The sequence below is a fragment of the Podarcis raffonei genome, chromosome 5 (genome assembly GCF_027172205.1).
Source record: "Podarcis raffonei isolate rPodRaf1 chromosome 5, rPodRaf1.pri, whole genome shotgun sequence".
In the NCBI taxonomy this organism is placed as follows: Eukaryota; Metazoa; Chordata; class Lepidosauria; order Squamata; family Lacertidae; genus Podarcis; species Podarcis raffonei.
The window spans coordinates 46,012,042-46,035,301 of record NC_070606.1 but is presented as its reverse complement, the minus strand read 5'-3'; the positions used below and the strand labels follow the sequence as shown (position 1 = coordinate 46,035,301).

General features: G+C 42.1%; 1 protein-coding gene and 2 long non-coding RNA genes across 6 annotated transcripts in view; 1 reads left to right on the top strand and 2 right to left on the bottom strand.

The window, feature by feature from the left end:
• Positions 1-222: 222 nt before the first annotated feature.
• On the bottom strand, positions 223-2,017 carry LOC128414140 (uncharacterized). The gene is made up of 2 exons (XR_008330592.1): positions 1,937-2,017; positions 223-1,899 (listed from the first exon to the last, which is right to left on the bottom strand). It is a non-coding gene; the product is annotated as an uncharacterized LOC128414140 (long non-coding RNA).
• A 4,419-nt stretch (positions 2,018-6,436) lies between these two features.
• FAM53B (family with sequence similarity 53 member B) overlaps positions 6,437-23,260 on the bottom strand; it is a 110,977-nt gene continuing 94,153 nt past the window's right edge. For all 4 annotated transcript variants that reach the window (XM_053388948.1, XM_053388951.1, XM_053388949.1 and 1 more), the window contains exon 6: positions 6,437-7,377. In XM_053388948.1, coding sequence (XP_053244923.1) covers positions 7,012-7,377 — 366 coding nt within the window. In that variant the 3' untranslated portion in view covers positions 6,437-7,011. The remainder of the gene's footprint in view (positions 7,378-23,260) is intronic.
• On the top strand, positions 12,574-16,638 carry LOC128414141 (uncharacterized). Its single transcript, XR_008330593.1, has 2 exons — positions 12,574-12,902; positions 13,829-16,638. It is a non-coding gene; the product is annotated as an uncharacterized LOC128414141 (long non-coding RNA).

Sequence of the window (23,260 nt, the reverse complement as noted above, 5' to 3'; positions counted from 1 at the left end):
CCCTGACAACTAGTTTTCTACATGCAGAGATTGTTTCCACATAGAAAAGCATTCAGTTACGTGCCGAACACACCCAAAACTAACAACTGAAGCAGTACATCTTGAACACAACTTTGGCACCTGACTTGTTTGAGAGAACTAAGCCAGAGAGAAGTCAAGGAATTAGAGAAGTCAAGGAATTTGTGACAAGGCACAAGCAAAGAGCAGTGCTGGGTCGCTGGGTACAGAATCAGAAAGCTTTATTTACATAGTCAAAGTAACAAGTAAATTCCTGAGACTGAGCTGCTCTATAGTGCAATAAAGTCATTTGAGAGAGTACAAATCAGCAGTCTTTCTTAATTTTCAGGTCAAGGAACAGTCTTCAGTAATAGATTTTGAACAAACGTAACACCAACTACAGAGCTGACTTCGTATACATGTCAATATGTTTGCATCTGTGCAATTACCATGGACAGAAAGAAAGACACACGTTCACACACGCACTATCAGAGTTCATGGTTTTCAAAAGGCTTTTTGGCCATCATCATCTTTTGATTCTTAAACATTAAAAACAAATGCTGGAAAACACTGCTACAACCCTAAAAAATTCATCTTGTCCTGTTCCGTAAGAACTATCTAAAAATGCACTTGAAACACAATGTTATTGGCCAAGAGGCTAGGCTACCTTGTGAAAAATTACAATCAAAACCAGAAATATGTCCTTTCTGCCTTTGTTCAATCTTCATTGTGTGATCTTAAGATTTCATGAAACCCTTTCCCAAAGGGTGATGGCAATAGATACAAAGGAATCAGGTTCACCAGTGCTAATTCATTGAATAAAATCCTCTAAAAATGTTGCATCTGAAATACTGTTTGTTTGTTTTTTAAAAAAGGGAAACTCTTAACATTTATTGCTGCTGTCATGAAATATCCAAGTCCAGATTGCTCGATCTGTGTTATAAACAAGTCATTGCCTATCTCCCTGCTGATCTGACTTTCGTACTTAACAAATAAAAGTACAGAGAACATCAGCAACAGATTCTTGAATCCACCTGGCAGGAATATGCTGTGAGAGCTGATCCAAGTGACCTGTGTAGTATTGAACAAACCCAGCAGGAGCCTGGGAATACCTAGCAGAGGCAAGCAGTGACTTTTCAGCTTATGTGGACAACTGGTGATCCAGCTGAGCTTCTCGTTTTATGAAAAGTAACACAGTCAAGAGGATGTCCCTGATCACGAGACACATACTAGATTTCAGATATTTACCTTTGTGTGTATGTGTGTCTGTACATACATACACACGCACACACATTCATAAATCCACAAAGTTTTATTTCTATTTTAAAAAAGTAAGGCTTTTAAAAACTCAGTTTCAGTACATAAATCATACAAAACCAAAACCAATACCATCCAATGAAATGCCACCTTGGCCTAACCTCAGTCAAACAGTATGTTGTGTCTATGCTGTTATGCCCATTGTAAGGCCATAATGCAGCAAAGCATCTTTACTAAGGCAAAGGGAGTTTGCTGCCATGTAAACGCTACACTGCAGCTAGAAGAGTTGGGTAGTGGTCCTTTGGGGGCACTTTCCTACTCTGTGTATTTATTTAGCTTGTTGTAGGTAGCAGCCCTTTTTTTGTTTCTTTTAAAGCCCTTACGAGTTTAATCCAAAATCAGAAATGCCATCCCTGTAGCACTAAAGGCAAATTGAAGTGTCATAAACCAAGATATATGCATGCTAGCCATAAAAGAACTGATAATGCTGTCTCAAGAAGTGTAATACGGTGACACAAGATGTCCTCTGTGCTGGTGAGCCCACGTTTAGATGTCACAGTGAGGAACAGTTACTTCAACTGTAAGAGGGTTATGTTAAAGAAAAGTGTGCTTGGGCGATGATAACAGACTGAGATTTAGGGAGATCTCTGATCAAATCATGCTGGGGTATGTTTTGTCACACCAGGTGCATGAAACAAATTGAAAGAGAGAGAGCTGGATGCAGACTAAGTGAGTGGAACTGAGTCCCCTTTGAAATACTTTGGACTTAATTCATGATAATCTTGTCCCATTGATTTCAATGAGACATAATTTCAGCCAATTCACACAGTCCTATGCATATCTACTCAGAAGTAAGTCCCAGAGCTCAATAAGACTTACCCCAATGTAAGTATGCATACTTAGTCCAGATCCAACCCAGTGTCTACAACTATCTTGACAAGACAGTTGGTGCAGTGCTGCATTACAATGATTCAGGGCTACATACCTTGGCTTTATCTGATGGAATTGATCTGTTAGCACAGAACTTTCTCCCCCCTTATTCAAATCTGCTCCAGAGGGTTGGGGGGAAACCCCAATTTTGAGGCTTCACAGGTGGAGGAGAGGCAGGGGTAGCTTTACTCTGCAGGAAGTGGAACAACTTTCTTGGATACAACCCAGTGAGTTTGAAAAGAGAAAAGTAACTGGGAAAAGGCAGACAAAGAGCACTTTCTTTGCAGGATGAGATTCAGAAGGGCCAATGAAGACAATATGGCTCTTACACCATGCATAAAACGGTCAACAGCCCTATGTGCCACAGAATCTCTGTGCCGCCTTAAACAATTGACTGCTCCAACATGACTGTACCATATTGGACTCATGGATTCTTCTAGTACCTTGGAACAGATCTCATTTGAACACGTCCAGATAGCCCATCAATTCTACTACCATTCAAAGCATGCAACTTTGACTGAATACTTTTTGCTTCTGTCCTTTTGACGTGATTATACAAACACTTGTTTTTAAACTGTGTACATGGTGTTCATTCCTGCACATCCAGTATGCTTTCAGATTGTCCCTGTATACTCTGTTAGACAATGCTGTGATTGTGGTAGTTACTGAGGACTGATTCACATGAGCTGGTTAGCTTGCCTGGATGCTTTTGCCCATGGTGACCTGAGCGTTTAACCACTAAACTCAGACTACTGGCATTCATAGGCTTAGATGAATGAGATTTCATTTTTCTGTTCAACATGAACCCAGCAGTGATTTTGCTTTATTGGTGAAATGCTTAGGTGCTCATTTTGCTATGGGCAAAAACGTAATACACAACATGTCCACCTGAACTGTTAGATGGGTAGAAGAGATCAGCCCTCAGTATCAACTGCAAGCAACCCATAATGGTAAAAGGCAGGGGCTCAATGTGTCACACATCTCACCAATTTCAAACCAATACTGTGATACTCTCCAACTCATCTGCTGCTCATCGCAGCACAACACCCTACCCTATTCCCTCTCTACTATGCTGGGGTAGCTCCAAAGATGGGCATTTGCTTTCTCATGGAGGGCAGCAATACCCATATGGTCAAACTAAAAAGCTTTCCGCTCCTGAGGCAGAGAAAGCTTGGGTGTGCCTTAATATCGTTTTGTAGCATAGAGAAATTTAGAAGGTAAAGAATCCCCTTTCAGTGTGTGGTGAGTCTATGGGAAAATCCCCCTTCAACATGTCCAACAAGCCTTCTTCTGATCAGGAGGTGGCAGTCTCAGCAATCCACAACAGTGAAATGGATGGAGTTTTGAACTAGAGAGTTCAAGGTGTGAACTTCCCCAGTCCAAAATTCCCAAGCATCCTTCAAGCCAAACCCAAATCTCTGCCATGTTCTGTCTGAGCTCACTAGCACCAGCCTTCCTTCCACCACAGCCTCCTCTTGACTTCTACTGCAGAAATAGGCAATGACAAGAAGGGTGGCTGCATTCATTAGGCAACAACAGCACTGTGGAGATTGGAAACTACAAGAAGCTGGGGAGCTGCCATTTTTAGGCACCTTGGCCACCCAGGATACACCTGAGCATGCTCACAGAAACATCCTGACCGCTACAAGTCCTGGGAACTGCAGTTTCCCAGTCTTTAATTCCCTGGGCCCAACATGTTCCTGCCATGTAATTAAGGCAACAGCCACAAGGAGGAAGGGGCAGAGAAAATAGGCAACAAGAAGGTTTGCAAAGGGAAATGGAAGAAGGGAGCCTGGTTCCAAGTTTTATCACACCCCTGATGGCATTACTAAGAGGACACTGAGATATTAATGGGCCTGAGTGTAAAAATTCAGGCTTGAATCTGAGCCAAATTTAGATCATTTTGGAAAGTCCATTCCAAACGAAACCTGGGGAGATCTGCTTGTCACTGTGCTGAGCACCTGTTCTGTCAATTGCTGAAACCAGCAGTGCATGTTAACTTGGCATGCACACAACAAACTGAGAGCTTGGGAAGCACAGGGCTCATAGGTATGTTCACCAGGTTCTTGAATGGCATCAAACTGTATAATACAGGACGTTCAGAATTAAAGCAATCCTCTCCCTACTTTACTATCATTAGTTTATTATCTTTTTTTTGGCTTGCACATTATGTGAGCATCTGATAGGGAGGAAATAGCAGAAATCAACATAGCAACAACAGAAATTTATGCAGTTTGACTGGACATTTGTAAATCTAAAGCTTGGATGGAATCTACTGTGATGTTGGATGCCATAAACATCTGCACCACTGCAGAGAAAAGTGCAGTAAAAAAAAGTAGGGTGTCATTGTCATTAAAAATGTCATCTCTATTGTCCCCTTCCCTCTGCCTGCTATAGGTAAACAAAACATTGGTTTCATGTAGATAAGTGAACAGCTTATTTAACTGAGTTATGCTGAGTGTACTGAGTGTAAAGCTTATTGTTTACCACTATCAATGAGAGAGGTGGAAGGTAACTCTGGAGTGTTGCTACCTGAACATCAGCATCTCAAACTGTATTTTGTATCAGCATTGTCATCCAAAAGACAGTTCCTATGTAACTCACATAGCTAAAATAACCCCAAGACACACCGTATAAGTATTGCTTGTATGTTTTAAGAAATATGTCAGGGAAACTTCCCTATATCTGTTTACTAAAGTCCTGTGATTGATTCCAGATTGAATCTGGCCACTCATACGATCTAGAACTCTTCACTTATCTTGCTTATTTGACATCATTTACATGATCAATTTTATGATCGCTGCTGACCTTGCTGAAATGTCAGAATGGCTCAGTTCACATGTACAGACATACCTCGGGTTACTGACGCTTCAGATTGCGTGATTTCGGGTTGCACACCACGCCAAACCCAGAAGTAACGGAACGGGTTACTTCCGGGTTTCGGCACATGCACAGAAGCGCCGAATCACGACGCACTTGTGCGCAGAAGCGGCACTGCGGGTTGCGAATGTGACTCCCGCATGGATCACGTTCGCAACCCGAGCATCCACTGTATTACCAAGCCTCAGGCTTGCACACCCACCTCTTCTCCCCTGCTCTGATTCCATTCCCCTTTTTATGGACAAAAGCATAATGCGCCATTATATTCAAACCTGCAAACCATGATTCTGTGACCATATCGCAGCTGCAAACTACAGTTTGATCATTATTGGTCTAGTTTGGAGGGCAGATGCAACCATAGTCTAGTGGTTTGGATGTAACAGTAAACTGGTTTTGCTGCAAAAGAGGCAATGCAGATTGGCATGATGGAGGGGAGCATGAAGGCCAGGGCTTGCTTGCATTATGCCAACCCATGGTTTAGCTTGACAGCTGAACCTATAATTCTGCTACTGCAGACATATCCAGTGTATGTTGTAAAAGGAAAACTAGACCAAGAGAAAACTCAACAATGTTATGTACACACCCTATTATTGCTATTTTGCCTTTTCTTAGTCCTAGGAGATGAAAACAATTCCAAAGTGATGCTGTACATGCAAAACAAGTTGTTACCTTCCATTCTTTCTGCTGATGAATGTGGCATGCCATTAATATCAGTTCTGTTGGTGGTGACAAGCTGTACAAAATGCAGTTAAGAGACTATATGTTATCCACTCCAGAAAATAATAATCAAAGAATTTATAATCATTTTAAGATGCCAAGCCCTAATCTCAGCAACCTCCATTATTCACTAACTCTTCTGATCCTTGTGCATTTATACCATAGAACCAAAACACCAGTTTAGCCTTATGGATATAGCACTGCCAATTTAGCTTTGGCATTTATTTAAATTTCTGGATGCACAAATGTTTTGTATGTTCCTCTCCTCAAGACAATGGCCTGAAATCCAGCTGCAGTTGCAAGGTACAAAGGAGAAGGGCCCAAATGAGGTTATGCATCCAGTCGGTCCAACATGGACCAAATGAGCACTGATGAGAATGTGTGTCCAAATGCTCATATATACCTGCCTTGGCTGGAAACCTGTTTATGGCTACGGATCTTGCTGTACTGGATCAGGGCAAACTGTGTGTGCTCTCTTTGAATGGCGTTCTTGATGACTACAGAATAAAAAATGGAGCAAGCAGACTATAAAAGGCTACTGTGATTCTACGGCAAGGACTGGAAAGTCAAGCTTGTGAGACCTTGTAGAATCTTATCAGATATGCAACCTGAAAGATAATCCAACAGAAGATGAATTCAGAGAACAATGCTAATCTCCACCTTGCTCATTCCCTTTAATAAGGATATCTGAGGTGCAGTTTACAATGAATATTGTCCAACAGCAAAAATAAAAAATGAATATTCTACTCTTTTCCAAAAGCCAAAGTGGATCAGGATTCCCATGAACCAGGATGAACCAGCTGCCTGTATAGATATTGACATTGCCTATTTGTGAATGAAGCCAAGCAACAGACTTTCTGGTCTTTCCTTACTTTTTGTTTAAGCCCTGTTCCAGACACTTAAAAAAAAACATTTTAGTTGCTATTATTCTAACATTCCACAATTTCAAGTTTTGATTCATCCACAAAGCTTTTTGTTTTTTAATGTGCTGATATAATTTGGAGGTTTTCTCTAAAGTATGTTTGCAAAACCTCACGGGCTACAGTAGTTCTAAAAGAGTTTCAAGGTTTAACAAGATACCTGATGAAATTTTGGCAAAGCTTCTTGTCCTCTCCCACCCATCAGTGGGGAAGAAAAATGTGGACTTCCTTTCCTGCCTGCATTGACAACCTGTGTGATCTTACCACTCCTAAAACGTTTGATGCAGACAGATCATCCCACTTTGTCTTCTCAGTTGTTTTCTATCTGCTCAATATCTAATTCGCCATCCAACTGAAAGATGTTATCCCCTCCTGTCCCACTGTTCCTCCATGAGGAGTTGTCCTCTTCTTTCCTACTGCTCTCATCTTCTGTGGCACAAAACTCTGATTCCTCGTAGGAGAAATCTTCTTTGCTAGACTTACATTCTTCTGCGTTAGAGTGTGGCTCTGGCACAGGGGTGCAGGCTGGTGTCCTGCCTGGCATGACGTCCAAGGTGCAAAGGGATGCTGTTGTCCATGACTTGGTGCCGCCGATGCCAGGTGAGAACTGATTCTGTTGAGAGCAATCATCCGCTGTGATGCTAAGGCAGCTAAGGCTGTTAAAAGTCTGACAATTCTGAAAAAGAAGAAAAAACAAAACAACACTGCAATTAGGAAACAAGGATGCTGGCTCATACTGAGTATCTCTCTGTAATTCATTAAGATTACATGTTTGCTAGGCTTCAGTGAAGATGCACTGCAGTGCATATTTTTATTGGGTTAGATTCTGTGGGTTGTATCCGACACTGTCTGTGTGGACTTCCACTCATACAGTGGGACTTTCTCTTCTTCTCTGCTCCCTGTGTGTCCTCAAAATCTACTCCAGAAGGGTCCTTCATCCTTCTGGAGCAGATTTTGATGGTGTGCAAATGCTTAGTGGAGCAACAGAACTGGCTACAATCCTGTATATTTTTATTGGGTTAGATTCAGAGTTAAGCACACACAATGGGATGGGCAGGAGATGGCTTTCCCATCCCCTCTGCCCTATGGCACCCCCTCCCTATGCTCTAGTGAAATTCAGGAGACCCTGCTGAACACGTGGGGGGTTGGGGGGCTGAGACTGCCAAATTTTCAAGGTTCTTCTCAGTCCTCTGTACCCCACAGCATACTGAAATTTACAGGGCACCCCAGATCTCGTAGAGCATTTTTCAGGGACTGCGAGACTATCAGGATGAAGAAGTCACCTTTCATCAGCCCCATTGTCAAACCCCTTCATCTTCACAGGTGCTCAGGCAGCAAACAGGATTCTTCCCTACCCCATCTTATCCTTGAAGCAATTCTGTAAAGTAGGCTAAGCTGACCATGAGTGGTCCAAGATAGTGACTAGCCTAAGTTCACCCAGTGACTTTCACCACCAAGAGGGTTTTGTGAACCTGGCAGATCTTGCTCCTAGTCTGACACTTTAACCACCACAACAGCCTAGCTCCATCAACTTCCTTGAGCAGGTTTCACCACAATATCATCATGAATTGGAGATGCTAATCCAGGCATAGGCAAACTCTGCCCTCCAGATGTTTGGGACTACAGCTCCCATCATCCCTGACCACTGTTAGCTAGAGATTATGGGAGTTGTAGTTCCAAAACATCTGGAGGGCCAAGTTTGCCTATGCCTTTGCTAATCTTTACAAGAGGCATCCCCAACCTTCGACCCTCCAGATGTTTTGGACTACAATTCCCATCATCCCTGACCACTGGTCCTGTTAGCTAGGGATCATGGGAGTTGTAGGCCAAAACACCCGGAGGGTCGCAGGTTGGGGATGCCTGCTTTACAATCTCCAAGTTGCATGGAAAATGTCACTAGTTATTTTTAACCACTATACAGAATTACACTTGGAAGAAGAAAAGTTGTTTTTCCAAAGGAAATCTCAGGAAAACGATTCAACAGTAAACCTTGCTTGGTCAGCCCCTTTGGGATGGCACATGTGTCCTTTTCCCAAAGGCACACTAGTAGAGATTAGTTATTCTTAGCAAGGTTCATGCAGATGCTGGAGAACTGAAGGAAATGAAAAGCTACTATTGTTTCCCTTTTCACCGGTTCCTGCATTTCTTCTAACATCCCCCCATGTGAGTCTGTGCCCATTTTATTCAGGACAAAGGAGTCACCAAATGTTCCTGTGGACTCCACATGACAGTTTTCAGTACATACATGCAGCTCTCTGGAAATGTGGCTAAGACATTTGCTCAAGCAGAGATACTCCTGCACTGGGATCTGCCGGTGCAACCTCCGTATTATACCATAAAATGACTATATCTATGCATGCATGTGAGAATTCATGAAAGAAGCTCTAGCAGACAGAAAAAATATTTGGTATGGTGTGAAAAGCTGCAGAAACCGCATTGCTCTTTTTACTCTGTTGGCTGGGAAGCCTCTGAATGGCATGGATGTGTCGCAAGTGGGGAACCTGCACACACTATACTTGCAAGGGGCCAAACACACCAAACGAGAACACCTGAAACCCCACTATATGCCTTACATTTCTAGGAGGCAAAGACTGAATCCAATCCCAAGTGGGTGATTGTAAAGAAGGTGGTCACAGATCTCTCTCTGAATTCAAGCCACCATCATTCTACTTCAAAGAAAGAAGGCTCAGCTGCTTTGGAATCACTTGACATTTTACAAACGAAGGAGTGCTTGTAAGCTCCATTGCCCACCTTTCAAATTCCAAAAGCAAGTTTTCACAGGCACCAAGCCCTTTGTTTTCTGGAGTGCTGGGGAAAAGATGGCCCCATGACAATTCATTAGTCAGGCGGGCATTATGATGTTGTTGCAGATGTCTGCCTTTTAAGAGGAACAGAAGCCTCTGCTAATCTTGATGCCACAGAGTTTGGCAGAATTCTCTGGTCTCTAGTTACCTGGTAACCACTGAGGAGCATTCAGTTTGCAAACAGTGCTGCAAATGAAGTGGCTGAGTTCTCTGAATTCCACCTTTCAGTCCTCTGCGCTTGGAGGCAACTGTGTCAATACCGCTGTTCCCCGCGCTCTGGGATTAAAGGTGTACACCACCTTTGCTTCAAAGGGATCTTTTCAGCCTTTCACAGTTGCAGAACAAATGCCCTATTTGTCTGGCTCTACATTGTAGAACCACTCCAAAGGCTTGCAAGGCAGCCTCGCTTTGTCTTTTCTTAAAACGAATAGAAGTCTTATTACACAAGAAACATGCACCTTTCCAAAACATACATCTTCCCCGAGGCCAGGCCAAAACTAACAACTGAGTCAGATTACGGCTGTTCTTCCACGATACACCACTACAGATAGGCACCGTGGCTACAGGCCAGAGGGAGCTCAGTTCTGCTTCTTCAGGTGAAAATTGCTTGGACCTGCCTTACACCGCAGTCAGTAGGAACATCTAGAGTGAGTGGGCAACTAATATATCTTAGGGGCCCAGGTTGGTGCATCAAAACTCATGATGGTAAAAGGAAAATATTCAATTGAGAGTTTGTTTTTTGTTTGTTTTTGTACCAATTTACAGAGCTCGAGGAGGACGGCATTGTACATGCCTGGTCCTGAGGCTGCTAAGCTCAGGGCTAGACCTGAGACGCAAGTTACAACAGCTTGTGGGTTTGATTGTAATTGCCGCATATCAACAGAGGGCAAGGGAGGCACCAATGAGGTTTGAAGCTTCAGGAAGAGACTACCCTGAGAAACATCCCAGAGAGGATAGGTACCAGGTCAGTGATAGACAGTGGTTCCCATTGTAACCAATCCTTTGAAGGGCACACAGTACAGTACTGAAGGAGGCCGTGCAGAAAGCTGATCTAGCAGCTGCTTTGCTCAGATAACCCCTTTCTAAAAAGAAACCACATTGCTGGATAAGTGCTCCTGGATAAAGCTCGGCGGGTGAGCTCCCCCCTTGGCTCATTCTCCTTCGGCTATCGCTGTAAGCTTTAAAGAGCTGGTTGTGAAAATCCAACAGCAGCACAGCTCAACCTGGGCTGTTGTTTCCATCCACTCCTAACACTGCAGCAGTGTGCGGTGTGTGATATCAAACAAAAACTTTCACAAAATGGCATTGTGCCATGGTAGTATCTTCAACTACGTATGTGTCAAATATCAGATTTCTGACAGGCCTTATCTATTTGGGGGTGACATCTGAGACCCCCTTTTAACAGGGGTGTGCACAAAAGTCCACTTTTCAGATATTTTCTGAGATGTTTTCTCTAGGAAAGAAGGAGGTTTGTCTCTCGACGCCTCATAGCTCTGTTTGATTGACAGCTGCACTAGCATACAGCCATATGGGCTGGGATCTAAAAAGCTATTCTCAGTGAGCCAAAGCAAATTGCATCCTTCTCTTGACCAGGCTGCATCACAACCAGTTTTAAAAACTCCCCTAAAGTCCACAGAAACTGAAAGATTTCTCATCCTTCTTCAGAAACCATAATTTAATAATTCTTTATCTATTTTTAAAGGAGCAGGTTTCTAGCTCTCATTATTTCACAGAATATGCATAAAAGGCAAGAAATGAGAGGGAAGGGTTTAGTGGTGGGTTTTGCAACAATGATGGTGCAACTATTCTTCATTGGTCTTTCCCATAGTGCAATATGCTTATTTTCCTTACTCACTGCCTTTTCTGGATCTGCCACTAATTAGCAGAATACAGGCTTTCTGGACTCAGAATCTGGGGGCTTTAGGGCAGAATTCCATACCCCTTGAACTTTAGGCAGAGATCCCTCTGCATTTGGTGCTTAACTTTTTGTAATTTGCTGCACAGTACCTCTGAATACCAAGACAGCTGGTTGCACTTTTCACATGCACTATTTTGGAATCCTCCTAATAATTATTTCACTAGGATTGTTTCAAATAAATTAGCTAGACGGCTCCAGCTTTTGCACAACGTAACTGAAGGGTTCACCCTTAAATAACATCATGGGAGAAAACACCCAGGCAGCTGGCAGTTGAAACAGGTGGGAGATCAAAGCTGGCAGCATTTTTTACAGCAAGGGTAGAGACCAACATGGCACAGATAAAAGAGAGGGCGGGGGCAAACTGTGAAGACAAGTCACTTGTGCTTAATGTGCTGCAATGCAAAAAAGACAGCGATAACTCCAGGCCTGTTATCTGATGGTTAGCAACGCTGTTTAGTAGCTAGCACTCTAACATATTCATATTTGTATTGGCATTGGTCCATATCCACAAACTTACACTACAGCTCCTGACCAGCATGATACCAATTCTTCTACTTGGGTATCAAAGAGAGGGGGGAGATTTAAAAAACAGACACCCCCCCAATATTTGAATGCAAAACCACACAGGTCATAAACTAATATCTCTAATGTTGACCTTTCAAACGTTCTGAATGAGAACCACCCTGCCTTGTGAAAGCAGTTTGCTTGCTTTGCTGGTTCACTGTTGTGCAATGAGTCAGTCCCTGGTTTAATGCCATACAAGTGCACCTGTTATCATATTTCTGCTGTTAGAGGGCATGCTTTTCTTTTCTTTTTTAATTGCAAGTGTTCCCACCTCATGCATAACGATCCCTTAGAGAATACGGCTTTGTTTTCCCCTTCCCCATGTGCCAATCTAACTGTTGTAGAAAGCAATATGTGGGCGTAGCTATTTATTCTTGCTACTGTGGCGCACTCTGGGTTTAATGCAAATAAGAGAGGGAGATTTGGAGAGACATCGAGGGCTGGAAAACAGCATTACCTGGAAGTGTCATAGATGGCATTAAGAACATCCAATGGAGCTCATAAAAACAGAGCTCCCTGAAAAGCACAAGGTATAGTTTGACTCTCCCCCCTCCCCATTCCCCCCTCCCCACAAAAAACCCAACAAGACTGAGAAATCATCTCCAGGAACTAGATCAGGGGTTGCCAGTCTTTGGGGCCAACTTGAAATTTTTTAAGAAAGTGCAGAGGGTGTGTGGCATAACACAAAATGGCTGCCATGAGGATGTGGCAGAACACAAAGAGGCTTCCATGGGGTCATGGCATGCCACAAAATGGATGCTGTAGGTTGTGGCGTAACACAAAATGGCTGCCACGGGAGCCTGGCGTAGCACAAATTTGCTGCCTTATCTAAAAGAGCAGAAGAAAGAAAACAGGACCACAAAATGGTGCATACATACCCCCCCCCCACAGCTGCCCTATCAGTTGGGGGAACAGGTACTTACATCAGTCAATGAGTAGCATTTTTTAAATGGAGAGAGAAATTTCAGGGCCCTTGCAAAGCCATTGACTATACAAAGTAGTCCTTAGGGTCAAAGTACATATTGTGGCAGACACCATGTTCTTCATGGTAATGTGTAGCTTTACTTGTCTTGTAATTTGACGTCATGTGGTTCTCCCGAATTTGATGTCTCTTCCCTTTCCTACATTGTTTTCTCACTGCCCTTCCACATCACTGGCTGTGACTAGTGGGAAGCACGGCAGGGCACAACATGACAGCCCATTTTGTGGAGCAATGGGAAATATGTATTATTTGGTTGGGGATGGGTTAGAAAGAGAGAAGAAAGTCATGTGAAGATGCCCAGTATTTGCCATTAGGTAGAAATCAACCCTTGATTTAAGACATATGAAGATAAGTCTTTTGGAACAAAAGAAAAAAAAGAGGTATTAAAACAGCATCAATCAGAATTAATCTCTATACATAGAGATGTGAATTCCATTGGATTGTTTGCATTGCAAGGCATTCCTTGCATTCCCCTGTTGCTTTCATTCTCAGCTGACCACTTGCGAATAAGCACTACATGTTGACCCTGAGAAAAGTGTTTGGTTTTTATCTTCACACACAGGACTAATATTCTGCAAACATGCCTTGACATGCCAATGCAAGCCTTATCTTGGCACCTCCTTGATGTCATTAGTTTGAAAAGGCTGGGAATGTTATTTTAAGAGGGTTTTTTTTAAAAGTTTATGTACAGTAGCTTTGTTACAGTATCTACATTTATTTTTCTTAAGAATCCTGCTATCAGGAATTTGAATGGCACTTATTAACCAGCAGGATTCTCGCATTGGTAGGCTTGTAATTTGGGGCTGCATTAGAACCAGTGATACCAAAGCAAACAACTAAAATGCATGTTTCTTTTCAGTTTTTGAAGAATGACAACTTCCCAGATGTGCAATTGTACAGCCTTCCTGGTACCACGGAACTTAAAAATAATAAGAAGAAAAAAGTTATGCTTCTTATTGTTTTGCTCCATCTTTCCTGGCCTATCTTAATCACACCCTACCGATTTATTCACTTCTACCAGACTCTGCCGTATCCCACCCTGCTGCAAATTATTTGGCAACCATTAAATGTTACCTGCTTGTTTTAGTGACCCTCCAGATATCCCTTTTATTGTGCATTCATTATGATTTGTGCTCCTTATGTTATCAGGACAGCCATATGTGATCCTTCTTTCACTACTGCTGGCACCTGCAAAAGTTTTGGGGTGGCCACACTGCTTCCCTTCTAATCAGTCTGTATCGCAGATCTTCCTGATGGAATATCACAACTTTTTATACTGCAAATGATATGGATTATTTTTATTCTACTTTTGTTATGCTAAGAGCCCTTCCGGACAGTAATAATGTGGTAGCATTGCAAAACAAACTAAAGCAGAATAAATCCACCATTGGTGCACTCTTACCGTGTCAAGAACACGTTGCAGAATATGCTTGTTTTAAAACACCAATCAAAAGGGCCACTAATTCATTTCACATTTGATTTACATATTGATGAAGCAGTCACACTGAACCATCTGAAAGTGGGCATTGGCCAGCATTCAGACATAGAGTGGGTTAATTAAAATTAAAAATGTGAATCTACAATATATAATAATTATTTTAGGGGTTTTTTTGTTTTTTAAAAACTGTTTTCCAGTTACTTGGTTTTTACATCTAAGCATGTATATGGGAAGCAGTACGACAGCGTGTCATAGATTACAGGTCAAAGTTTTAAAACTACCAAAGTATTTGGTTTTTACAAGACTAGCAGAGCTATCCTATATGGAATTGGGGATGAAAGGAGCAGCAGATTCACCCCCACATCCCAAGTCTTGCTGACTAACACTGAGCAGGGCAGGGGGAGATGTTTCCCCCTCCTAAATTTTTATTGCACCAGCTCCAAGCTGGCATACCTGATGAGCTGAGGATCAAGTCTTGTGTTGGTGGATTTGCATCCAGTATCAGTGATCATGTTCTGCACTCTTTTGAATGCCACATTGAGTCTAGTAACATAACTGGCAACAGCTGCTGGGCAGAGGCCTTTTCCCACCCTGATACCTCAGGTCCTTTTAACCAGAGATGCTGAGGACCAAATTTGGGACCCCCTGCAGGCAAAGAAGATGCTCCACCACTAAGCCAGGGATGCAGCCAAGAGGTGGAAAACTCACTATTCACAAGGAATATAGCGTCCTGATTAGGCCTATAATGTCCAGTGCCAATAGGGATCATGATTATCCATAATGCTTCTTCAATGCATAAATCTATGTTCTGTATTATTTGCTTTTCTATTATCCAGTCTTAAGGGCTTAGTTAAAAAAAAACCTATAATACCAGCTTCCCTGCTACACCTAAGGGTCGCACTGAGAAAGTTATAAAACCTATGAAAATTCACTGATAAAAATCCTTCCTTTTCTGCAAATTAAAAATCTGTGAGATTTTCTTTTTCACTTTGAGCATGGGAAATCCAAAGAATGTCTCTCTCTGAGATCCCCAAGCAACTATGGTAGAAGAAAGGTTAACAAGACTGTATTGCCCAAAGTGAAAAAATACTGAAAAGGTCTTGTGCTAATGCCCCCTTCCCCCCAAAAAAAGAAAAACCTCCCACTGCTACTAGGATATTGTGACAGCTTTCCTGTTGAGGGTGTAATGCTATAAGCTGTCAACAATACCTGTCTTACCTACCAAACTGTCATCACCTGCCATTTAGCACACTGTGCTACAATTGTTTCTTCACAACGCTGAAAATTACTGTCTGCGAGAAGGAAAACAGTGAAGTGACTTTGAGCTGCAGAAATGCGAAGTAGTTTGCTTGCCCCTTTAAGACTTGGTTTGTTCATTCCACTAGGATGAAGTGCCCACGTCTGCATTTGCATGAACAGTGTAATTCTGAGCAGAGACCTGGCAGAAGTTACTCAGAGCAACTTCTGTGAACTGCAGTGATAAAAACAATGCATCTAAGACGGGTCCATACAGAGGACTTCACCATTATTTTCCCTTAAAGCATTAGCCAGGAGAAGGAAACTGCGATGGAACATGATAGCCCAGAGAATGTATGACCTTTAAAGATCTGAGCTCAATTTATGCATTTGCTGCATGTCACCTTCTGCCAAGTTACACTTTCCCACCCCTAAACCAGGAATTTGAATGAAAATGAATAAGGTAAATGTTTTCAAAGCACCTGATACATTTAAAAGTGAATTTTTGTGTTAAGAACTTTAAATACTCAGGGCGAAACAAGGATGCTGTGGTTTTATGAGTAATTCAATCATTGCAGATTATTTACGGAGAATCTGTGTTAAATGAAAACTGGCATAAACAGTGTCCAGTGTTGTTTTGCAGAGATCATGCACAATGAAGACATCTGCTGATTTCATGCAAGGCAAGGCAATGTACGTGTGAGTTAAAAACAGTGCTTTTATTAGCTGCCTTCAAACGTTACCTGATTCGAGATGTGGTGTTTACAAGCACCAAAATATTCTATTCAGAATCTGGACAGTTAATCAGCTAAAAGCAACTCGTTGTCAACATGCTGTTGCTGAGCCCAAAGAACAATGCTCCATTGTTCCAGCTCATGTGCATTTACAACTCTTATAACAGTTATAAAGCCTCTAACAAGAGAAAAGGAAAGCAGGTTGGCCTGTGTCATTTTCACCTTTTAGCCACTGCAATAAAACAATTTGCCAGTAAAAGAGCAGCTTGATATCAAACCTTAATGGCACTCCATGAAACCCAACCACTGAAATGAAATACAATGGTGCATTGACTCCCTATGCTTAATGTCAGTGTAGAAATCTAATAGTCCTAAATGCTGGCTGTCTTGGATCTCTAATTTGCACCACGACTGTGAGCTTTGGAGCCCAGCTCCAAAAGATGCTGAAAGATGTGGCTGTCTTATTTCTCCCGGCAGTAATTAGCCAGCCTTGCCAGTATATACTCAAGTAGTGAGGGGGAAGCCAAAGAACCCCAAGACAAGACCAACAGTCACACTGGAGGGGAAAGGAGGCAGATATTATACTGGCATTTCTTTTCCCTGGCTTCAACTTCCAAGTGATGAATGAAGTGTCAGGAAAATATATGACAGAAATGCTCAAGGAAAAAAAATATACACAGAGGGTAGTTATAAAATATGTGAAATACAAACAGAATACTATATGTCTGGCAGGGAGTCTGAACTGGGTTATATGCTAAGGAAACAAGATCCTGCCAATATTGCCATGTCAATGAGTTCTCACCTGCATTATAGTTTGTGCTCCTTTACATTTTATTTCAACAAACTACTGCTCTATACCTTGATCTGCTTTTATGGATCAGAAGGAAGCCCAAGGAATATTTGTTCACTTGCTTTCTTCCTGCCATCTGCTCCCCTTCCCCACCATTGAGGTTCAACATCATGCCATCCATCAGATACATGAGTCCAGCAGCTAGTGGCCATGTATGTATACATATCACCACATACTTCCTTCGTTGCGAAGCAGGAGATGCCAAGGTTAAGCCCAAGGATTTGAAAGACATAAGGTTTTAGTTGCAACTTGATAGTCATTTTCAGGGATGAGTGCAATGTCTGTAGTCATTTAAACATAATTCATGCTAACTGAAATTGTGGGTATTGTGGTTTACAGACTTGAACCTAATTGGAATTGCAATTTGACCCTCCTTTTTCCTGCTTTAGAGAGTTGGGGAGTGCTGAAGAAGCACAGAATGAGTTACCATAATATGGATATAAGTGGGTACTGTAAGTAAGGACACTTACAGACTGTTTTGGGTGGGATTCAATCACATACAGGCTCCACAATTAAAAGTTGATTTGGTGATTTTGCGTAACTAACCCACTCCCTGTTAGGATATATAGAAAAATATATATTATATATATATATAAATATATACATTTCCTATATTGGGAAATCAGAGTTTTTCCAATAACGAACAGGACGCAAACATGCATTGGAAATCATGGAACAACAATCACTTGACCTGATGTTGTGTAACCTCACTGCAAACAAATCAGGATGAATGTTCAACAAAGAGGTCATCTGGAAACAACCTAAGATTTGCAAACATCCTTATATGTATGAGTAGCTCTATGTGTATTCATAACAGGGGTGGAAAACAAATTCTGCCCTCAGGCAATCAAAATTCTACACCAAGTAAACCTGGATCCTATTACCTGTACAGTATGTAAATATATTGTGTCAGTATAATTTCTCTTGTTTTGCATTCTTCTTCTTCTTTTTTGCTAATCTAGAGAAGGATCAAGAACTGAACAGGGCACTGAAGCCTCCTCACTCCCGGTTGCTGAAACACCAATTCAGTCACATTTCTGATTTCTGAGATTTTGCCTGGCATGGGTCACACATTTTCAAACACTTTTGCAGAACCGTATGGGCTAGAGAGCAAGAGCTGAGATCCTCGGGAAACTGTACACCACATTCTGCACTTTTTCTGTGTGCCCAGGGACCTTCACTGCTCTCTTGCTCCCACCCATGCAGCCCTGTGTATAGGTCACAACATCTGAAAGTGTGTAGGACTGGTAATCAAATTTTGGACGAAGCCAGTAACTGACTGCTATCCCCTAGGAGAGAAAGGCAAACAAGGAAACAACTGTATCTCTCAGATATGAGTGGGGCCAGCCCTAATGAACTGGCAAGGCCTCATTTTATTTCAATAGCTGCCAATAAATAATTGCTGTCCTGCATAAAGTTCACTAGTACATTGCACAAAACCAGCTCTATTTGCAAAGCACAGAAAAAGAACAAGCCAGCAGTATGAGACAGAAGTAGCCCCTGGAGGTACCATGTTTCAGCTGTCGTTACTGAAACCACACAAACCAAAGCATGTTAATTTCAAAGCAAGCTGGTACAAAACATGCACAGTAACTGCAGGGCCTTGCAGCTTTATTATAGTTCTCTTTAAACTGCAAGCCAGATGCTATCTGCTGTGAAGACGGGGAGGTTGTGCCAGAGAACAACCCACAATGATTACTTAACACTCTTGCCGCAGAGTGGGGTTACAATCTTCATGAGATGTGAAAAAGAGATGACATGGATTTCAGACTTCTTCCAACGACCATTTCATGTGACTGATTAAAGTGACTGGAACTTTGTTCTCAAGGACAAAAAAGAGAGAAGCAGTGGAGGAAAAATATATATATACACACAGGGTGGGGGGGGAGAGAGATTCAGCCTGATTAAGCAATTTTTCAGCCCCCAAAACAAAGCTGCTTCAGGCAGGCCTAGCCTGGTGAGAGCAGATACAATTTGCAAGTTGTCAATGCTCACACAATGTTTTGAGGTCTCAAACCTTAATCACACAAAGCAGCAAAACCAGTTTCCCACTGCAAGGTTCTCAGCCGCCATGGGCAAACCTGTACATCTGTGTGTCTGATGCAAAGTGTGGAAACTGAAACCAAGCATAGAATTTCACTGATTGAAAGCAATTCATTGGCGGTTGCGCCCAGTCATTTCCCTGCAGTCACAGAAGACTCCTCGATCCAGCAAAGGGTTCAACCATCAGCAGAAAAGAGGGGGCAGGATTTTTGCTTATTTCTTCTTCCCTCTGCAGGAAAGTACTTCAAACCTCCAGAAGGTCGAGGAACCCTTTGAAACAAACACTGTGCAATGTGATGCAAGGGGCTGGAGGAGAAAAGGAGGATTTGTGAACGTCACCTCCCCGTCCCTTCCACAAACAGAAAGCTCTGATGCAGCAAACAGCCTTCCCGTGAGCATAGAGACACCATTTGATACAACCTGAAGCTTCCTATGCAGATTCATGAAATAAGGAATTATTTTAATCAGCAGATTCTCAAGAAGTGCTCCAGGAAGAGCACATGGTAATGACATCAGCATAGCATAGTGGTTCAGAGTGCTGGAGTAAGACATGTGAGACCAGAGTTCAAATCCATACTCATGCATTACTTTTCCTGACCTACAGTAGCCAGAGAAGCTGTCTATGCTAAATTCTCTCTTCTGTCCAACAATAAATGGCACAGATACTTAACTGCTATGGAATGAACTCATCACAATTCAGGTTTAGTGAAACCACACGTCACTTAACAGACTTTAGGGAGCGCTGAGGATTTTTGTGACATGTGAAAGCATTATAAGGTCTACTCCACAATGAGGATCCTGGAAACATTAGTTTTGAGGGAGGCAAAGAAAGAAGCTAATGAGAGGGTGATCAATATAGTCCCATCTACTAAAACAATCTCTCAATTGCATGCTTTTTAGAATCAATTCCCTGAGTCACCAAGATCTATCTGAATAGTAGGCACATACCTTTTTGGAAGTACATATCTGCTACCAGATATGGAAAAGGAGTAACAGATACAAAATAGTATAGTGATGTTTGAAGAAAAAAATCTATTGGAGTTAAGAACTTCCACTTCTGGGTTTATGTCGTTCTCTCTCTCTCTCTCTCTCTCTCTCTCTCTCTCTGTGTGTGTGTGTGTGTGTTTTAAATTGGATAACACATTTGAGTAAAATCCAACAATGACTTACATTCTGTGAAAGCCCACAGACTTTCCTTGGGTCTGTAGCACAATGTGTTCAATCTTCTTAGTATTTGGGCAATTCCACTGAGTTGGGATTTAGCATCACCACACACCAGGAAAGTTAGTCTAGTCTGTAGAAAAGCAGTGCCAAGTTTGTTGAATGTGCTCCAGAATAAGCAGATTCCAGTGAGTCTTAAAAGCAGCACAGTGTGAGTAGTAAGACCTTCGTCCAGCAGATGTACGAAAGCAGATTTGCAGTTTATCCACAGAAGCAGGCAAGGGAGAAAGTTATCCAGGCATATGGTTGCAAAGTCACAGAGAGTAGGATAACAAGAGGACTTGTTCATACATACAGCCGCCTGCCTATGTCCCTGTTGTCTGCTCCAGTTAATCCCTTCCATCCATGGATGGGATTGTATGAGGAAAGCGTAAATTGCATGACGCTGCTGAGGTACACCTGGCTAATTTTATTCTCAGCCACAGAAGCATTCTTAGAGCCATTACAGTCATATAATGTGCAACTCATAATATCTATGAAGCCACAGTTCACGTTACATTAATCTGTATGGTTTTATATCGGCAGATGATCAAAATGGTTATTAAAAATGGGCTAGCTTATATGCGTGAGTTGTACCTTGGAAAAGTGGTTTTCAAATATATATACGCCAATGGGGAATTACACTATGGAAACACCTTTAATATATTACCAACTTGGCTCAATTAAAGTAATTAGGAATCAGTATAGCTATAAAACTTGCCTGCAGTTTTGTACCTTGCAAAGTTTACACAGCACCACCTCCTATTCTTTGGCAAGGGGGGGGGGAATCTTTTATATATTTTAGTTTTAGGAGGTGAGATTATGCCATTTATTCTGTAGCTATTTCCACTGCACAAAATATTCGGTGTAAAATAGTATAAGGCCATGAGGAAAAAAGCAAAAGACATCTGCAAAACAGATTGTTCTGAGAGTACTTGGCTAACCACTTGGTAACTAGACTTGATCAGCCAAGATCAGGAGGATTCAGGGAGAATTTTCTGGGAGTTCATGGCGAAATCATGATGAATTACAGTACTTAGGAACCTGGGAGGCTGCCTTGTGCCGAGTGAGATCAATGGTCCCTATCAAAGGGCTTGTCCACACTTCTGCTTGACTCATGCCTAGAAAGCACAGGTGAGTGGAGTTTGCTGCTTGTCCCATCCTTCCTAGGCACAGGTCCAAGCAGTTTTGCCTTTGCCTGCCACTTTCCACTGGAATACCCACTCTTAAACACTAAATCGGAACAAATGGTAATCTGTGGAAACTGCTGGTAGTAGCTATTCAGAGTGTTAGAAAAAAGTTTGTCACAGCACTACCTAGCGATACAATGGAATGAACTTGGCTCTTTCTCTCTCTCTCTCTCTCTCTCTCTCTCACACACACACACACACACACAGGAAATTATTTTAAGCTTCTCAAGTGGAAGTAACTGTTCTGAAGTTGCTACTGGTAGGTATTTAAACCCCATGGCTATATGATAAAGGCAAAGGTAAAGGGACCCCTGACCATTAGGTCCAGTCGTGGCCGACTCTGGGGTTGCGGCGCTCATCTTGCTTTATTGGCCGAGGGAGCCGGCGTACAGCTTCTGGGTCATGTGGCCAGCATGACTAAGCTGCTTCTGGCAAACCAGAGCAGCACACGGAAATGCTGTTTACCTTCCTGCCGGAGCGGTACCTATTTATCTACTTGCACTTTGATGTGCTTTCGAACTGCTAGGTTGGCAGGAGCTGGGACCGAGCAACAGGAGCTCACCCCGTCGCGGGAATTCGAACAGCCAACGTTCTGATCGGCAAGTCCTAGGCTCTGTAGTTTAACGCCACCCGCGTCCCATATTGGCTATATATTTACATCCAATTCTTTGTATAATAATAAGCATATGTTCTCCCATGCTAATTTGCATAGGAGTCAGGAGAATGTTTGGCTCATCTACTAAGCACTTGCTTAGTTACACATGTCCTGGTAGAGTAGAAAATACTTCACCCTACAGTGTTCTTCTCTAGATGTCTTTCTAACTCAAACTGATTTGTTACATTTATCCTGTGCTGATTCTGTGAAGAGAAGTACAATACAATAGTGCCTAGTCTTCCAGACGTAGGCGATATTGCACTCCAGCAAGTGCACAACTGATTCATTTCCTAACCATTTTCAGTTTTGAAAGCAAATGTATATAATGTAATCAGTATATATGGACTCTTTGAATGTAAGCCCAGGTAGTCTATTAAATGTTTCTGGAAAAATCTTTCCACCTATCAGGGACATCAATTATACAATGCTGAAAGACAATGTTTTCGTGAGAAAGGGCAATTATTTAAAATAAAGGCTGCATTTCACAATAGGAGATGTCCAAATACCTTGCAAAACAATAAAGTATAACACAACACTTCTGGAAGTGGAAATATAGTACTAGTAACAATTAGTATTCCACACAGCTGTAACTGCTCTGTGCATTTATTTGGAGCAGCATTTCTATATGAATATGATATTTACAAAAAACCAAGCAAGATAAAAGCCATTTTAAAAGTACAGAGAGGGCACATACTACAATTAACCCAAAAACTTTTCTATTTAAGACTATGAGGGGGCGGGATCTGTTTAATTCTTTCTCATGTGGAAATAAAAATTTAAATCGTGCTTGCTAGCATACCAGGGAGAATAGTTTTTCCTCAGCCTTCTCCCTCCATAGAGCTTTGCAGAAACCCACCTGCAGCTTGATGCAGTCCAGTCCAAGATTGCACCAGGTTACTTTTCTGCACATCTGAATCACTGTCAGTCATGCAGTGAAGCGTTCCA